This window comes from Pygoscelis adeliae, unplaced genomic scaffold (assembly GCF_000699105.1).
Source record: "Pygoscelis adeliae isolate BGI_AS28 unplaced genomic scaffold, ASM69910v1 Scaffold166, whole genome shotgun sequence".
Taxonomy (NCBI): Eukaryota; Metazoa; Chordata; class Aves; order Sphenisciformes; family Spheniscidae; genus Pygoscelis; species Pygoscelis adeliae.
Window position 1 is genome coordinate 3,902,619 of NW_008825156.1, and position 16,221 is coordinate 3,918,839.

Genomic DNA, 16,221 nt, shown 5'->3' on the forward strand with positions numbered 1-16,221 from the left:
CATAACCGAACCTTTTGGTTATACTGTCCTGGAAGGTGGGATGTCTGTTGGGTCACAAACCCTGTACTTCCATTCTGGAAGAAGGAAGCTATCTTCATGTGATGTTAATTTTATCAGGCAGGGCAAAAGGGTGATTTCTGCTATAGGATCAGGATTGCTTTCATCAAAATTTCAAGACAAAAATGTCAACAAAGGTTTAGTTATGACACTCATCTTTTTGGACATTGAGCACACGCAGTTTGTATCAAAACTAAACTGTACAGCAGATGATCAATAGGGTAGCAATCTCATCTGGTTAAGTATGCCCCCATAAGTGCATCCTTCCCTTTTCCAAGTCCAGTAAATGACTGTAGATTATTTAACTTTTCCTATCTTTTAAAAATTTTTCTGTGATAATTCCATCATAAAACGAGACGTTACGTTTTAAAATATTAGTCACTTCACTAGAAAGTGAATATGAATACTTCTGTATTTTTATTTTTTGGTAGAGAGAGTACAAAGACTGAAGGAGGTCTTCAGTGGAAAAGACAACACCCTGGCAAGGGTGATAATGGCAGGAAAAATGTTATTTCTAGAAACTGGTTACAGGGGCCGAAGTAAAAGATTCGTTTGCCTTGGAGACTTTGGATTGCAGCTGGTTTGAATCTTATCTGTTGTCTTTCTAGGTGTTTTGAATAGGCTAGGGACATGCCATAAAAAACAACTGTTATCAGTCAAGGATATTTTCCAAATTGCTCCTTAATTCTTCCCTCCCCCCTCAAACTGTGGGAGGTTTTTTCTCAGAAAAAGGAATATTTACTAGGCTTTGGCTTAAAGGGCTGTCTAAATTTCCATTGAAGTGAAATTTTTGGTCCCTCATTTGAAGGATTTCCTGTTTTTCTGGGCTAGTTGTCAGTACTCTGGCAAAAGTTTAATAGAAGGCCAGTGGAGAAGGACAAAAAAACCCCCTAAACCCCCAAAAAAACCTTTACCTCTGTTTTTAAGGGATCGCATTTTTAACATTACATGTGTGAAGACCTTGGGTCTAACTTCATTTTATTTTTTTCTATTCACTGTTGAGTGGAGATATGTGAGCTCACTTATTTCCTAGTTATTTGGAGAGGTGTGTAAATTTGGGCTCTACAGCAGTTTGCTTCTTCAGTTTGTCATGTTATCTAGTGGTGTGTTTGTTGGTCTTCCAGTGATGGTTGGTTGGTTGTAATGTAACTATTGACTAGAATAGCTGGACTGTATAGGACCAGTGCTTCTGAGGTGGTGTCTGTAGAAAGTAATATTTGACTGTTGCTGAAGGAAATCTGTTTTTATAAATTCCAGGGGTGTTTTTCAAGAATGCAGGATTTAAAAGGGTCTTTCCTGTTCATCAGGTCCAATCCCATGCTATTTGCAGATCACTGTTAACTGATTCATCAAATGCTCAAGCTCTGCCTTCACATGTGGTCTTTTCCTTCCGCTACTTTTGATTTAGAGGCTGTTCCAGACCCTCACTGTCCTCATCAGTCATCTGATTTTTAGCAGAAATGCATTCATAACTAGCTCTTAGCAAATGTTGTTCTTAACAGGATGGAACAGCAGGTATTTAAGATAAAGAACCATTTTGACGCTAACCTCAACATGTTATAAGAGACAGTGACTTTCTGTCAGCTTTCATCGCAAGCTCTGTGTGATAGCTTTTCTTTCCTGTCACTCCTTTTCTGAAGATGGCTTATGAGAATTTTAGTTATCTATGAGAGCACAGTGTACCATGTGTCTTGTACAGTGGCATGAATAAACCCTCATTACAAGTAGGGGCATACTTAATACACTTTTATTGCATTTGCTTTATTCACGATGGCATCATAACAGCACATATCAATCCTGTAGTCAATTAATGTATCTGACTTTCTTAAGCCATCATCTTTTTCAAACAAATTCTTAGTTTATAGCAGACTCCTGCAGTGAATGTCCAATTGAAGGTTCGAGATTTACTTTCCACTTGTGTTCCTCCAGTGGGTGGTTAACTAGTTCTGGCATAATACTCCAGTTCTAGTCTGTATTATAAAGTTAACTGATGATACAAGACTGTAAATTATCAGCAGGGGTGTTTCTGCTGCTTGTGCTGAGTTGTTAAAGAAGATAAATAGATTCTTCTTTAGAAGAGTCTCTCAAATGGATATCCTTTCAACATAACCTGTGGCTTTTGCTTTATCTTTTGCCCATCCTGTGCTGCTACTTTATTTTCTAGTTTAAATAATTTTCCATCTGGTATAGTAGGAAGCTGAGTTATTTAGCCTTTATTTTTGGCAGTTCTCTTGTATTTTATCCCATTTACCAGGTATGTTTCCTTCAAAGTATATTCTGAAGTCTTGCATCCTAACTAGTCTAGATCATTTTTTCCCCTGAATAACTCGGTCTCGCTGCCCCTTTAAACAAAACTATTAGTAACAATTTCTAGTCACATATTTTGATTCTATCATACTATATTTAATCCCTTGAATCAATAGATTGCTTTGAGGTTTGCTTCATATTTGATGAAGTATCTATATATTCAGTATTCCCCTTTAAATACTTCAGTGTTTGTCACTGCCTCTGCTTTCAGAAAGGAGAAAATCATTGTTTTGTCCTATTTTAGGTGTTGTTTTCTCTACCTTTCCTCTCCACAGAGTTGAAGAGTCTTGTGGCTTTATATACTCATGGGACTTAATTTAACTTGACTTTTGGTAACTTGCTGGGCTTTGGGTTTGTTTTTTTATTAGGAGTAATTGTATTTGCAGACCACTTCTATTTTTGCAGGCTGTGCTGATATGAACTATTTATCTAGTTTGGCCTGAAGTCCTTTCTTACAAGTTATTTCCTGTTTGACTGGTGCCTTTGCACCTCCTAGATTTGCTCATCTGGAAGTTAAAGAAATTAAAATCCTACTTGTTGCTCAAAACCCTAATTATCTGAGTCCAGTGGATTTTAAACAGATTTCTTAGTTTATCAAAGCTTGTCTTCCTGAAATTATCTTCCAAAAAGTGATCAAAAATTAGTATTCAAATTCAGCTAAAAAAGCAGGGAGGTATTTAATGTTCTTAATTTTTCACCAGGAGGTAATTTCCAGCAATACATATTTGAATTAACATTAGATTTCTCTCCTTAGCCAAATGTGACTGAGGTCAACTATGGGTAACCAAATAAACCTTTTTTTGCTTTGCTCATTACATTAGTCAGGGTAAACAATAAATTCTAAGCTTGCATGTGTAGAAATGCCTTGTTCCCTGAACTAGTTTAACAGCAGAATAACTTGCAAATTTTGCTGTAAATACCTCAAAAGTGTCACATAGTGGCATAAAGTGGCAATGTTGCATCACTAGTGTTACTTTAAGTAATCCCCTTGTGTATTGCTTTTATACTCTGGTTAGAGTTGCAAAGTAATTATTTGTTGCGCTGAGTAATTATTTGTAGCATTACTTAACCTCTTTAAAAATTAGACTTCTTAAATAGAGAAAACTTAATCATTTCAAATCAAGAAGCTGGCTATACAAATGTTGAGTATTGGTTGAGTGCTTACCAGCAGTTAGTTGAATCTTTATCAAAGGTGTTTACCTTTCACTTGGTATGTTAATTTCCTGTTTCCTTGTATGATTTTCTTGTTTTGTTATTGTGTAATTGCTTAAAGAATACGTTTACTAGATACAATTGCACAGGTTTGTCAGCAGGTCTTGTGCAGTTGCCCAGAAGTATTTTTGTGATACAACTTCTCTGAAATGTTAGAATGGAAGAACCTTTTTAAATTTAAGGTATTATACATGCTCCTGAATCTCATTCCAGGTTTTGTGACTTTACAGCTTCCTGCTCTAATTGCTTCCTATGGTATGACTAACCCCCAGTTATATAGAATTTATGCTTTTGAACTGATCAGTGTTCATGAAACCAGTATTTTAGCTGAAGTAACTAGGTTTAAATGCAATTCAAGTGGCAATTATGGGTTGCGTATATTATCCCTTCTAAGTTTATGCTATACTGCTTAAACAAGTTATTTGAGCAAAAAAGTTCTAAAAGGGAAAAGACCTGACAGTCCCTAGCTCTGCATGTTACAGATTTGAGCCCTTTTCTGAGACAGTCTATTTTGACTATATTGTCTGATATACTCTAATGAAATTAGATGCTCAGCTAACTTTGTCAGCTAATAATAAATAACCCACATACTAGTTAAGTAGTTGTTCACTATTTCAAGTATGAATAAATTGTGATGACTTTCAGAAAACTATAGCGCAGTCTGCTTTTTTTTTCTGGACTTCTGGGTGGATTAAAGGTTTCTATAAGCATTGTAAAAGCTCTGGATGTAAAATTTAACTGATCAGAAGGCTTTATCCTCTGTGTGCAATGACCCTAGGTTGGACGTGAGCAAACTCTTCAAGATCAACTTATGAAACTCCAGCCAGATACTCCCTGGAATGAGTGCTTCAGGGTAGTGGTGGCTGTTAGACTACAGACGATTGAGTTCCACCTCAACCCCACCGGTGGTTCAGCTGCTGTTTGCGTACGCTAGCATTTGTATGGCTGTATTGTGAATTGGATCAGAAACAGATATGGATTAAAAACTGCTGCAGTTTTGTTTGTGATTTTTTTGAAGTTTATTAGATTTTGTTGTTTGAAACTGCAGTTCTCTTTTAGCAATTGTTTTTTAGATTGGATACTTTGAAGATTGTGGTTTATATTTTTGGCAGCTGGCGGGTGCATATGGCATAAGGGATTAAAACAGCAGTAATTTGATACCACGAGATTAGTTCTGAGTTTAGTGTTCTGAATGCTACTTCCTTCCAGTGTACAATTTATCTTTTCCTGCTTTGTAGGAAAAGGTAGTCATGGGCAGAACTGATGTGTAATGGTTCTTTCTGGGACTATACTGAAGGCTGAATTGCAGAAGTAGAGGAAAAAACACTGTCTGTCTTCCTCCTCTGGTTCAGCAAAATCTAGCCAAATTCTAATGCAACAGGTCACTGCTGAGAGCTCGGGAACTGTTGTGCTTGCAACTTAACCTTAACTGATAATGATGCTGTCAAATAAATTTACCCTCTGTAAAGGAGTCACTAGTCCAGTGAATCTTTACTTTTCAATTAGTAATGATATATATTTTTCTCCTTATAGAAGTAGACATTAAAACTAATAGTAAACCTCAGACTCCTGAAAATCTATCATCTACACCTGGCTTTGCTGGATATAGGAATATGTTTGCAGCTATTTAAATACTGTATTATCTTTGAGTTGCAGAAAGACAATGGGACCACTGGCGTGCTGACAGAAAACGTGCTTCTCCAAGAAATTGAAGGGCAGAATCAAGAACTGTCAGCTTTTTCTCAAGCAGTTATGAAGTAAGAAATTACTGAACGCAAATTAGCTTTCAGAAGAAAAAAAATAAAGCTAAATAACTCATTTTCAGTTAAGTTGACAGGGCCAGTCCTACATTGTTTTGCTTGATGGGGTGGAATTCAGTATGTCTCCTTTTCCCTTTTTCTTATCCCAGTTTTTCCTGGTTTTGTCTTGGTTTTTTTCAAGAATGCAACAGAATTGTTAAGGTGTTCAGTACTAAGCTTTTTGAATTATCATATCTCCTCTTTATTCTTTTGGTCCTGTGACTTTCCTCTCACTTTTTTCCTTTTTTGTAATACTTTTTTTATCCTCAAACTATTTTCCTGTATTTCCATATATCTGTATCTCCTTCTATATACTTTTAATACAATTTCTTTTGAAAGAATTTAAAGTCTTTTTCTCCATTGATGCACCTCACTAAATCCTGTCACTCAATGACTTTCTAACTCTTAAATGCTCTCATTTTTATTGTTTCCACAACTGGAATTCTGTAACAAATAAAACCTTCAAACTTGTTCCTGCTTTGATCAGGTGATGAAGTTTCTTAAAGGCCATACCAAAGAAGATGGGACTTGATAACCCAGAATGCTCCTTCTATTTTCTTGCTTACTGCCACAATTTAATGAGATTTTTTTTGCTTTCTTCCTAGAGAAGACAAACTAGGAGTCTTGCCTTCTTTCCTCTCTAGATCAAAATCCAAGAACTAATAGGGGAAATAGAGATCTTTGAATCTGAAGGGTAACAACTACTTTTTAGGACAGGAATGTTTATGAAATGAAAAGCAAACTCCATAAAACCAGTGAGAAGTCATATACCTGTGAAACTTACTGATGAGCAACCTCAAGACAAAGCTCACATAAAATAGCCTTGTTGCAACAGTTTTTAGTTAAATCTAATTGTTTCCCTTTCTTTCAAGAACCAGTGCTTAAAATGCTGATGGACTTTTGACTGAACAACTCTTGCTAGAGGGATTCCTTTTTTTTTTCTGTTCATGCTATTGTCAGGAATCAAGATGATGAAATAGATGACCATTATAGATGAGTTCTGTTCTTAATCTCCTATAATACGACTCTAGTGTTGGCAGAAGGTTAAGGTTAAATTATTTTATCTTTGATAAAGGCTTTTTATTTTCTGCTATTTATCAAAGTACTGTCTATTCGTTACTAGGTGAATGTTTCATACCATTTGTCCTAAAGAAAAGCCTTTCCTTTAATTCAGTCCTCTTTCTCAACTTCCACAACTTGGAATAACTACCTTCTACATAGTATCTAAGTTCAGGTTAGACTTCCGAAAATTAAAACATGTCAAGAGTTTTGTGGTGTTTTGTACATAAAAGAAATTACCCTTTTTTTAAACTGGTTTTTAGCAAATGCCATGGATTAGCTTTTTAAAAACTGTTTTAGAGCTTAGCTTCTACGGAAGCTGGGTATGTCCTGTAAGTGTTGACCTATTAAATATTTTAAGCTGTATGGAAGACCTATTAAATATTTTAAGCTGTATGGAAGACCTGCCTAATTATATAAGCTAGGTTTTTCCACCTCTACTACTTGTGTAATTATTGTGGGCAGTGTTCTGTTGAGAGTAGAAAAATTAAATGGTGTTTTGTACCTACAATTTAGGTAAAGAGCAAAAGGTAGTCTTTACTGTTCTGGCTTGTGGTTATTACCATGTTATTTTGCTTTAGTCTTAGACTTATCCATTGCAATGTTTCATAAACCTTCTCTACTTTCAGACTGAGGACCAAGTTTCCTTATGCTAATCGGCAAACAAATCCAGGCTTTGTGCTGAGTCCAATCATGCTGCAAAGAAATATAAGTGGGGAGAATGCCAGTATCAAGGTTTCTATAGAAATTGAAGAATTCCAGCAACCAGTAACTTTCACGTGTGATGGTATGTTTCTGCTTTTTAAATTGGAGTTTGCTTGTAAGACTTAGAACGGTGGATTAAGACTGTACACTCAGTCTAGGCCAATGGCTTGCAGTTTTTGTAATCCCTGGGTCTCAGGTGTGCAGATTGCTTGTGGGGAATGTGGAAAAGGTAACTGAAGAAAGAACCTAATTCTGGGTCAGTGCCTCCATCAGAAAATATTTAGCTGACAAAGTGAAACTTTTTTTTTAAAAAGGAAAGCCAAGCAAACCAGAAGCACTATTCTATCCACTGCTGAGAATGTTAAAAGAGTTTTTCAGGAGTTTGACCTACTTTATGGTAATTGAGGGGATGATGACACCAGGACTGAGATTCTTAACTTTTAATTTAATTTTTTTTATTTCAACACTCTAACATGTGTTTAAATAAACTCTTGCAGGCTATCTGAAAATTCAGACAAATTGCTTTTGGGAAATAAGAATAAACACTGAAATTATCTATTACTTGACTTCAGTATATGCTTATGAACACAAACACTAAAATAATACTGTCGTGATGTGCCACAACTATCTGGCCCAGTTCTGTGGGTAAGCAGGAGTATTAGTTTGGTGTGGAACTTCTAGGTTTGCCTTGTTCTTATACATAAATTCACATTCTCTGTGCAGTCAAGACTGCACAGCATGTTTGTATTAAAGGCTGTAACTCTGGGTGCTGTCAACTTCTGGCAGTTCTTGGTGATAAAATAACTTATAATAAATTACCTCAGAAGCAACTTACTTTTTAGCCTCTAAACTGCTGTAGTCTCTTAGGCCTTGTGAGGGTTCCCATTCCCAGACTGTGTCAGCTGGTAGTGGATCTGTGCTGTGGTGGTTTTTTATCATTTGGTTCTCTATCTGTAACAGTGTAGATGCTTTAGAGTTGATTGTTCTCAAAAGATACGAAGTTGCTTTATTACTCACTTAAACTAGCTGCTCTATTGGAAAACAAGCTCTCCATACATAAGTGTTTTCATTCTATATTTGTTAATTTGCTTGGCCTTATAGTTATTCTGCTGTGATTTAATACTCTTTTGTTAAGAAATGAGGTGGACTGTTAAGTGTAGCCTAGGAAGGGTTTCTGCTCTTCATCCTTAAGATTACACTTTCCTAATATTACAGGATTAATCCTTTCCTACAGAAGGCTTTGGTAGCGTAACTAAAACGTTATGGCTTCAGCCCTTTATTTCTAGAAGTTTTGTGAATACCTTGGAATGTGTTTTGCATTCTAGCCCCACATATCTTATTCTTTGTGCTTTCTGCTCTCTTCCTTTTTCTGATGCTGAAAGTAATCACAGTTAACTACTTGTCTTCCATAACTAGTGAAAGATAGGTATCCGTAGCTCATACGTGACTGGTAATAGGCATATTTAAAGTTATTCTCTTCCTTTAATTCCTTCTGTTCTTGGCCAAATTGTTGCATACCTTAGCATCCTAATGCTAGAACTACTTTAGTGTGGCTTTCAGTCCTGCTCAGAAGGAACTGCAGCCTTCTGGTGTTCTGACAACTCGATGTGTAGAAAAGACCCAGGAGGGAAACAGATGAACTTTAGAGCTTATTTGGGTATACCTATTCATTTTGCATTTGTTTATTAGACTTTACATAGAAGTACAAGTCTACCTTGAGCAATCACTGTGTGTCAGTAAGAAATGAATGTCTTTAAATAAGACGGAGGGTGGGGAAAAAGGTGGTAACCCTATCTTTGTATTACTGCACTAGGCTTTGCAGGACTGGCAGACCTTGGCCAATGCAGCCTGTGACTATAGCCCATAAACTGTTACTGCATCTTTTTTCTTTATCAACCACCATGTTCTCTGCTGAAGGTAGTACAGCAGTTTCACTCTAGACTAATAATAAGCTAAACAGTCTTAATAATGAATTAAATAGTGTTTCTGAATTCGTACTTCTTATCTTACTTGTTCTTGAATTCCACGTACTTATTCTTCATACGCTACCAAATACCTCTATGCTTGTAATAATTAGTCATCTGTTAATGAGATGAAGCACTTGCGTTATCTTGTGGAAAATATTGTTGTAGCATTATCTCTGTATTCACTGTAGTAGTAACATTTCTTTCTTAAAAAAAAAAAAAGATTCAGGAAAATTAGGACAGTCCCTGGAGAGGGGGGGGGGAACCACTCTGAAGGTACTGATGAAAAAATAAATTCTCTTACACAGTGTTTTTTTACAGAATTTTGAAAAACTTAATGACATTGTTTGCAAATGATTTGAAGGAGAAGATCAGAAACTAGGTAGGGAGGGGTAGAGATCATTTTGTACTTAAAATGTTTGTGGTGTTAAAACATATCTATGTATTTTTTGTCAGTGACATCTGGTGGCTGTGGGGGAATGGATTTTGGGTTTAACTAGGATTATTTCTTTTGCTCTGTAGTTGCTGGGTGGAAGAGAAAGTCTGTTTTCAAAAAAGCGTTTGGAGCCTGATGTGAAAGTACTGGTGGTTGAGTTGCTTTTTGCAAAGGCTTGGTGATGCTTACTGAGATCTGATCTGTACAATATGGAAACTGCCCTAGACAAATAGAAAGGAAAAAGAAAAAAGGACTTTCAGTAGGATTTGCCTCTGCTACAGCTGATACTCACTTCCTCAAAAGCAGAACAAACAGAGAAGTTCCATCTCCAACCCTTCAGACAATGATTTTTAAACTTTTAAGCAGCTCTGGGATCACGTACCTATTTGAAGTCCTTGCTAAATAAGGCAAACTTATAATTAAAAAAAAGGCTAGCCTCATAAAAACTCGTGGAAAACAGACTGCAGACTCTTTTGTACTCTTGGTCAAATTACTATACTGTATCCTAATTTAAAAAGGATTTATTGATTTCTTAAACTACAGGCAGGTTTTATAAGGTGCCTTTCTTTGGGGGGAAAAAAATGAAGATCTCAGACTATGAAATTTAGGAGATTATAGAAGCATAAGACTCTTCGCTAGAAGTATAAAAATAAATTTCATTAAATAACTACAATTTGTGAGTGAACAGTGGTTAATATCACTTGCTATAGACCTATATTTAACTTTTAGATGTAATTTCTTTAAACAGTGAGTTCCCCTGTTGAGCTTATAATAATGCAGGCACTTTGCTGGGTGCATGATGACTTGACTGAAGTGGACATTGGCAGCTATATCCTGAAAGTCTGTGGCCAAGAAGAAGTCTTACAGAAGTAAGTTTCATTAATATTTAATTTCATGCTTTTTCATGCGCGATTAATGGAAAGTATATCTTTAACGATTAAATGTGTGAAAGCAGAAATCTTCAGAATGCAGAAGAGTCACACTTTGCACAAAGATCAGTCTTTAGAGTTGCTCTGGGATACAGCAAAGTAGGTTCTCAACAGCTTCCTAGAAATCTGTTCTAATCTGCCATCTGTTGTGTTGAACACAAACAGGTTTTTTTCAGATGCAGATTTCCAGAGCATGTCTAGATGTTGTAGTTTTCAGCTGCTCTTCAAATCCCAACCACCAGGAAAAAAAAAATCTACTGATGACTTCCGATAATCTGGAATAATCTTTGTGTTTTTCTTCAAAACTAATGGCTTACAACTCCCCCATTATTTCTCTGGGTTGGAATATTTGGTTTCATTGTTAGCTACAGCAGTTAAGAGCTTTAGCAAAAGTATAGGTATCTGCAATAGTATACTAAAACTTCTGCAGAAGTAAAAATCAGATCAAGAAGTATGGTGTGGAGGCTGATTCATCATTTCCTTATTTTGAGCCAACAGGTTGTCTTAAATATTCCAAGTGATTTTTTTGAAAAACACTGCATATTTTTGGTAAAACTATAGCTTTCCTTTGTTTAACAGTAAGCACTGCGTAGGAAGTCATGAATATATTCAGAACTGTCGGAAGTGGGATATAGAAATCAAACTGCAGCTCTTGACCCATAGTGTAATATGCAGAGATCTGGCACGAACAGTAAGTACCTCCTAAACTGCAGCAGCAATGTAAGTCTTCAAGAGGCTGGGAGTTTGCATGAGAGTTGATGGATCTGAGCTGTAACCTTTCTGTGTGGTTAACAAATCTGTATGTCTGCTTGGTGTTGGGAATTGTATTCTCTTATACTAAGAGGAAATGAAATACCAAATTTTTGCAAGGCAAATAATATACATATGGATAAACTCTCTTACTAGACCAAGTACTATAGCTGGAAAAAGTATGCAAGCATTTGGACTAAACTTGAGATCTGAAAGAGAAGCAGCAAATTTCAGAGTTAAATAAGTTGAGAACAGTTTTTGAGTTTAATTAGATATGTTTCACACCCTCAAAGAGGAGGCGAGGAATACCTGATATCTGCATAGTTAGGCACTCGATTGCTGTTTCTTCCCTCTTCCCTCTGTCCCAATGTGTACACGTTTCATAAGCTATGAATTAGTTATTTCTTTTCCCCTTTGAAGAGATCACCTTATATCTTTCCCCTTCTACTCCACAGGTATTAGTAATGAAACTTATAAAACAGTGTTACAAAATATAGAAAGGTGAGAGCTGGACTTAATAGCTAATGTTTTATTGCAGGAAGATGATGACAGAACACCTATACATCTAACTAAACACCTCTACAAAGTAGAAAAGCCTTTCAGAGAACCTATTATAAGGTAAGGTTATGTGGTTATTTTAGTAATCAAGCCCACTGCTGAATTTCTGACCAAGGTTATGTTATGTTCTTGCACTTGTGTTCAATAATTACTATTTCTTGCAGGTCTTCTATTGAAGAGCTTCTTGATGTGTATCACAAGCAAGTTAACATAGCTCTTAAAAATGAGGTAAGGGCATCATAAATTATTGCTGAACCAAAAGTAGCATGAGAAAGTTTACTAATGAGATAGTTGGGGGAAAAAAGACTTGCGGGTATTCTTGGGGAAACTGAGATCTGAATAAGCTGTAAAATGTAAGTTTGGAATAATGGATTTTTAGATTGCTTTTCCTCTTTTCTTTCTAGCTTTTCTTGCAAACTAATTATTACCTAATTGTCACAACTAGAAATGTATCTTCTAAGTCCTGGGGTGCAAAATAACCTTTTCCTCAAAAATGCTGGAAGAGATTAATTTAGGGGAATAGGGAAAAGGTCTGAATCCTGACTATGTCAGTTGTTGTCAGCCATGAATGATATATTGGTAACAGATAAAAATCTACATAAAAGCGAGCAGTAATAGTTGTGTACAATGGGAGTTGTAACTGGAGCATGTTTGGAACATACAAGTAAGTTTTACACAAAGTGTAATAACATCTTCTGCACTACTGGATTAATTTAAAATACACTGTCAAAACCATTGTCTCTTTCAATGGATGATAGGTAGCTTAAAACAGGTTCTATGTGGAGTAGTTTGGAGTAATTTCCCAAATGTAAAAGCTAGCTGAAGATAACCTGCTTTACTCATTTCTAAAAGGAGAAGCTTAGTTTAACTCCTGATAGTAATGTAACTTGGAGACTTAAATTCTTAAACATTAGGTAACTATGTTTCTTAAACTGTTTCTATAAGAACAGTCTTGAAATGAATGATTTAATTACAATACTTTTCATTTCCACTATGTTTGTTTGCCTCTCCAGGAATGCAGGTCTGAACAAGCTATGTCCACTATTTACATATTCCCTTAATGTTATTTAATTCCCTTGATGGTGATTCACCATGTTCTCAAGGGTAGTTTTGAACACAGTCGTCTTGTAGAAGAGTGAGATGTTACTGCTCCTTGATATGGTGGTGGTTTTGTTGCAGCTGCTTCAGCTTGCTTGTTTAACTGTGGTTTCACATGCTGAAGTGAGGAACGCAAAACACCTCAATTCAGACTTATGTTCTGCTCTTTCTATGGTCTTTTTGATGATGGGAGATGTAGCTTGTAGGTGATGATGAGTAGGTCCAAATATCAGCAGTTGCTGCATTTGAAATTTACTTCCTGAAGTGAATTCCTGTACATATTCAGTAGCTGAAGCTTGCTAATCAAAGTGAAACAGGGTAAAGTAATCCATAAAAAACTTGTTTATAGCCTTTGATTTCACATTGTTGGACACTTTAAAATTAGCTATTGTCTTTTTATTGAGTTTAATTGGAGAGCCTATGAGGAAAATAGCAGTGGAAACTTTGCTTTTCATGTGCCAAAACAGCTTATCTTCAAAGTGTTAGCTTTGAAAGTATGGATTAAATATTTACAATGTCTTCTGACTTCTATGGTTATTATCTTACCAGGACAAAGTTAATTGTTGCCAGGTAACTCCTAATCCCAAAACTTTTTGATTTAATGGGCTGCTTGCTATCCATTTGTAGGAAGGTCATGAGAATATGTCAGGGAGGGTGGGGCTTGGGAATCGGTTTACATCTTACCAAGAGGATATTACACTAATCCTGCCTATTTAGTTGCAAGTGCTCATAAGTGGTTGTGAAAGAAATCTATACATTAAGCCTTTAAAAACTAAACTGTTACTTTGAAGCAAATATTTTCATTATCTACATGTGCTCTTTAAAATTGGATGAAGACTTTGCTTATATTAAAAAAAACAAAACCCAAGAAACCTAGGATTCTTTAGGTTTAAATTAAGTGGCTTTTCTTTTATTTGAAGAGGAAGAAGGGAACATTAGGAGCATCTCAACTTTGTCTTAAGCAGCCTACCAGCATTTTCATTCTTTAAGAAGCTGATCTATTCCTTTCAAAAAAGATTCCTGTAAAGTGTGCAATCCCCCTTCCTTTCCTTCTCTAAGATGACAGTTTGCAATTGCTTCATCTGGAAGAACCATTTAGATTAAATAATATGAAAGGCAAAAGTTGCCACAAACTTTTTTCGAAAGTACATTAAAGTGAAGTAAAAAAGATAAAGTTCCACTATGGAAGCCATATTGTAGTGTAAGTGTAACTTGAAGCTATGTGTTTGTTTTAAGAGGGCTGAAATTGAAACACTGCTTCTTTAGCATTCCTTCCTCTCACTAATTGAACATCCTTTTTTGAACTACTTTTTTTTTATGCCATGAGGGAATTTAAGCTTAATATCTCATTAGAAAATACTTGTCTGCTTACAACTTAATAGAAAAATTGTTGGAAACCTCTTAATGTTTCCCGGGACACCATTCTAGAATCCATACTATTATGTTTTTGGAGTTGATAACTGAGCTATAAGGAAGTTCTCAATACTGAGGGTTTTGTTTAATCAAATTGTTACACTGCAGTTTAATGTAATTGAGATATGCATCTCATAATGAAATTTACTTGGCTGAATCATTAAAAAAAAAATTAAAGCAATACTGGATTTCACAATTGTGATCAATCTGTTCTTTCATACATTCCTTGTTAGAACCAGCATAAAGCAGTAGATCATGTAATTAAGACTGTCAGAAAAATATGTTCTACATTGGATTGTGTAGAGACTTCTGCAATAACGGAATCGGTAAAGAAGCTAAGGAGGGCTGTTAATCTTCCAAGGACTAAAAATGCTGAGGTAAACTTTCACACTATAAATTGCATTCTGAAGTATGCTTTTTAGCACTGATAAATACTTTTTTTGTAATCTTTGGTAGTTGCAAATGCCAGCAACAGTTCAGTCAGGGTTATGGTGGTTTTATTTTAGCTGATATCTTCCATTTATTTTAACATCTCTTTGTTAATGCATTAATCGCTTGCTTTGGAATCCTTTCCTGTTCTAGATAGTGACTTTTTTTAAAACTAGTTTTAGAATACTATTTTCTGGTTCTGTAACTACAGACTTGTGTCACAGTAGGTGCTACTAAATCTGACTGAGGGAAACTGGCAGCTAGCTCACGCCCTTTAAAATCAATGCAGTTATGCTTAGAGGAGGAATTCACAGTGTATTTTCTTTGCAGTATTTATGTGAATAGCAATAGCATCTTAAAACTCTAACAGTTCAATCTTCTGCATTCCTGAGCATATGGACAAAAATAAAAATCTCTCAAATAACATAGATTTTGATGATAAAATTGCCTTACAAGGAACAGTTAACTTGAGTAGAATTGGTCTCAAGTCATGTTGTCAAAACCAGTCATTAAATGGAGAAGTGTGCAAATAAAAAAAGCTAAATAGTCTTGTAATGCTATTTCTGTTGCTCTGCTGCCTTATTAGAGTGGCAAGTCATGTGCTGTTCTATTCACTTTCAGCTTCATCAGTTCAATGATATATTTGTAATACTAAGCAGATGTCTTGCAAAACGCACGGACCAAATAAATATAGTTGTCACAAGAACTAAAATTCTTGCAGGGAAATGCAGAAAACATATTAAGAAAACTTAGTGAAATGCAGCGTATCAAATATTTCTTCAATGTTTCCTTTTTGATAGGATAAAGCTTTAGAAATAATCAGATTACAGTGTAAAAATAACTTCCGAAAATAATGTTTTCCCAGTAGAATTTGAAAAAGGTACTTTTTTATCAGTAAAACCCTGCAATTCTCTTATGATGAACATTAATGTTTAAGCCAATGTGTATGAAGGCATATAGGACTGCTTTCAGAAACAAAATTGCTGTAAAGATTGGAGCCAGTTGCATCTAAACCTTATGTAAGATATTGTTTGATTACTTTTAAAGTGATTGTTTTGTGGTTGGAAGAAGTGGCCAAAAAGTACAAGAAAACAGTAGACTGTCAAGTAGGAAATGACATGCTGTTTCAACAGTTTGGCATCCTGTCATCCAAAAGTACTTGGACTACTTGACAGATATGGTGGCAACATATGGCAATTTTTCTGAAAGGGGAAAATGATGTGATTCCACCCCCCCACCCCCAAGTTTCTGCATGTTTTTTATAAGAATGAAGTTTTTTGGTAGTTAAGCATCTTGGCAACATTAAGTTTTAATTAATACACTAAAGGTGTAAGGAGAGCTTTCATTCTTCTGCAGCAGTTGTGACAAACTTCTTGGACTTTTTCTGAAGTATTAGGAATTCACTGGGTTTTGTTTTTAAATCGCAAACTTAGTTTTCATTATGTTTTAGTTTTATTAGAAGTTGAATATGGCATGAAACCCTTCCTTATTAGAAGGGAGTAAAT

The 16,221-nt window shown here is 35.6% G+C and overlaps 1 protein-coding gene across 1 annotated transcript in view; it reads left to right on the top strand.

Annotated features, from left to right (window-relative positions):
• PIK3C2A (phosphatidylinositol-4-phosphate 3-kinase, catalytic subunit type 2 alpha) overlaps nucleotides 1-16,221 on the top strand; it is a 41,348-nt gene that overhangs the window by 1,795 nt on the left and 23,332 nt on the right. Inside the window, exons 2-8 of the mRNA XM_009328552.1 lie at nucleotides 5,233-5,333; nucleotides 7,064-7,221; nucleotides 10,288-10,408; nucleotides 11,048-11,159; nucleotides 11,757-11,836; nucleotides 11,941-12,004; nucleotides 14,521-14,664. Of these exons, the coding sequence (XP_009326827.1) occupies nucleotides 5,233-5,333; nucleotides 7,064-7,221; nucleotides 10,288-10,408; nucleotides 11,048-11,159; nucleotides 11,757-11,836; nucleotides 11,941-12,004; nucleotides 14,521-14,664 (780 nt within the window). The remainder of the gene's footprint in view (nucleotides 1-5,232; nucleotides 5,334-7,063; nucleotides 7,222-10,287; nucleotides 10,409-11,047; nucleotides 11,160-11,756; nucleotides 11,837-11,940; nucleotides 12,005-14,520; nucleotides 14,665-16,221) is intronic.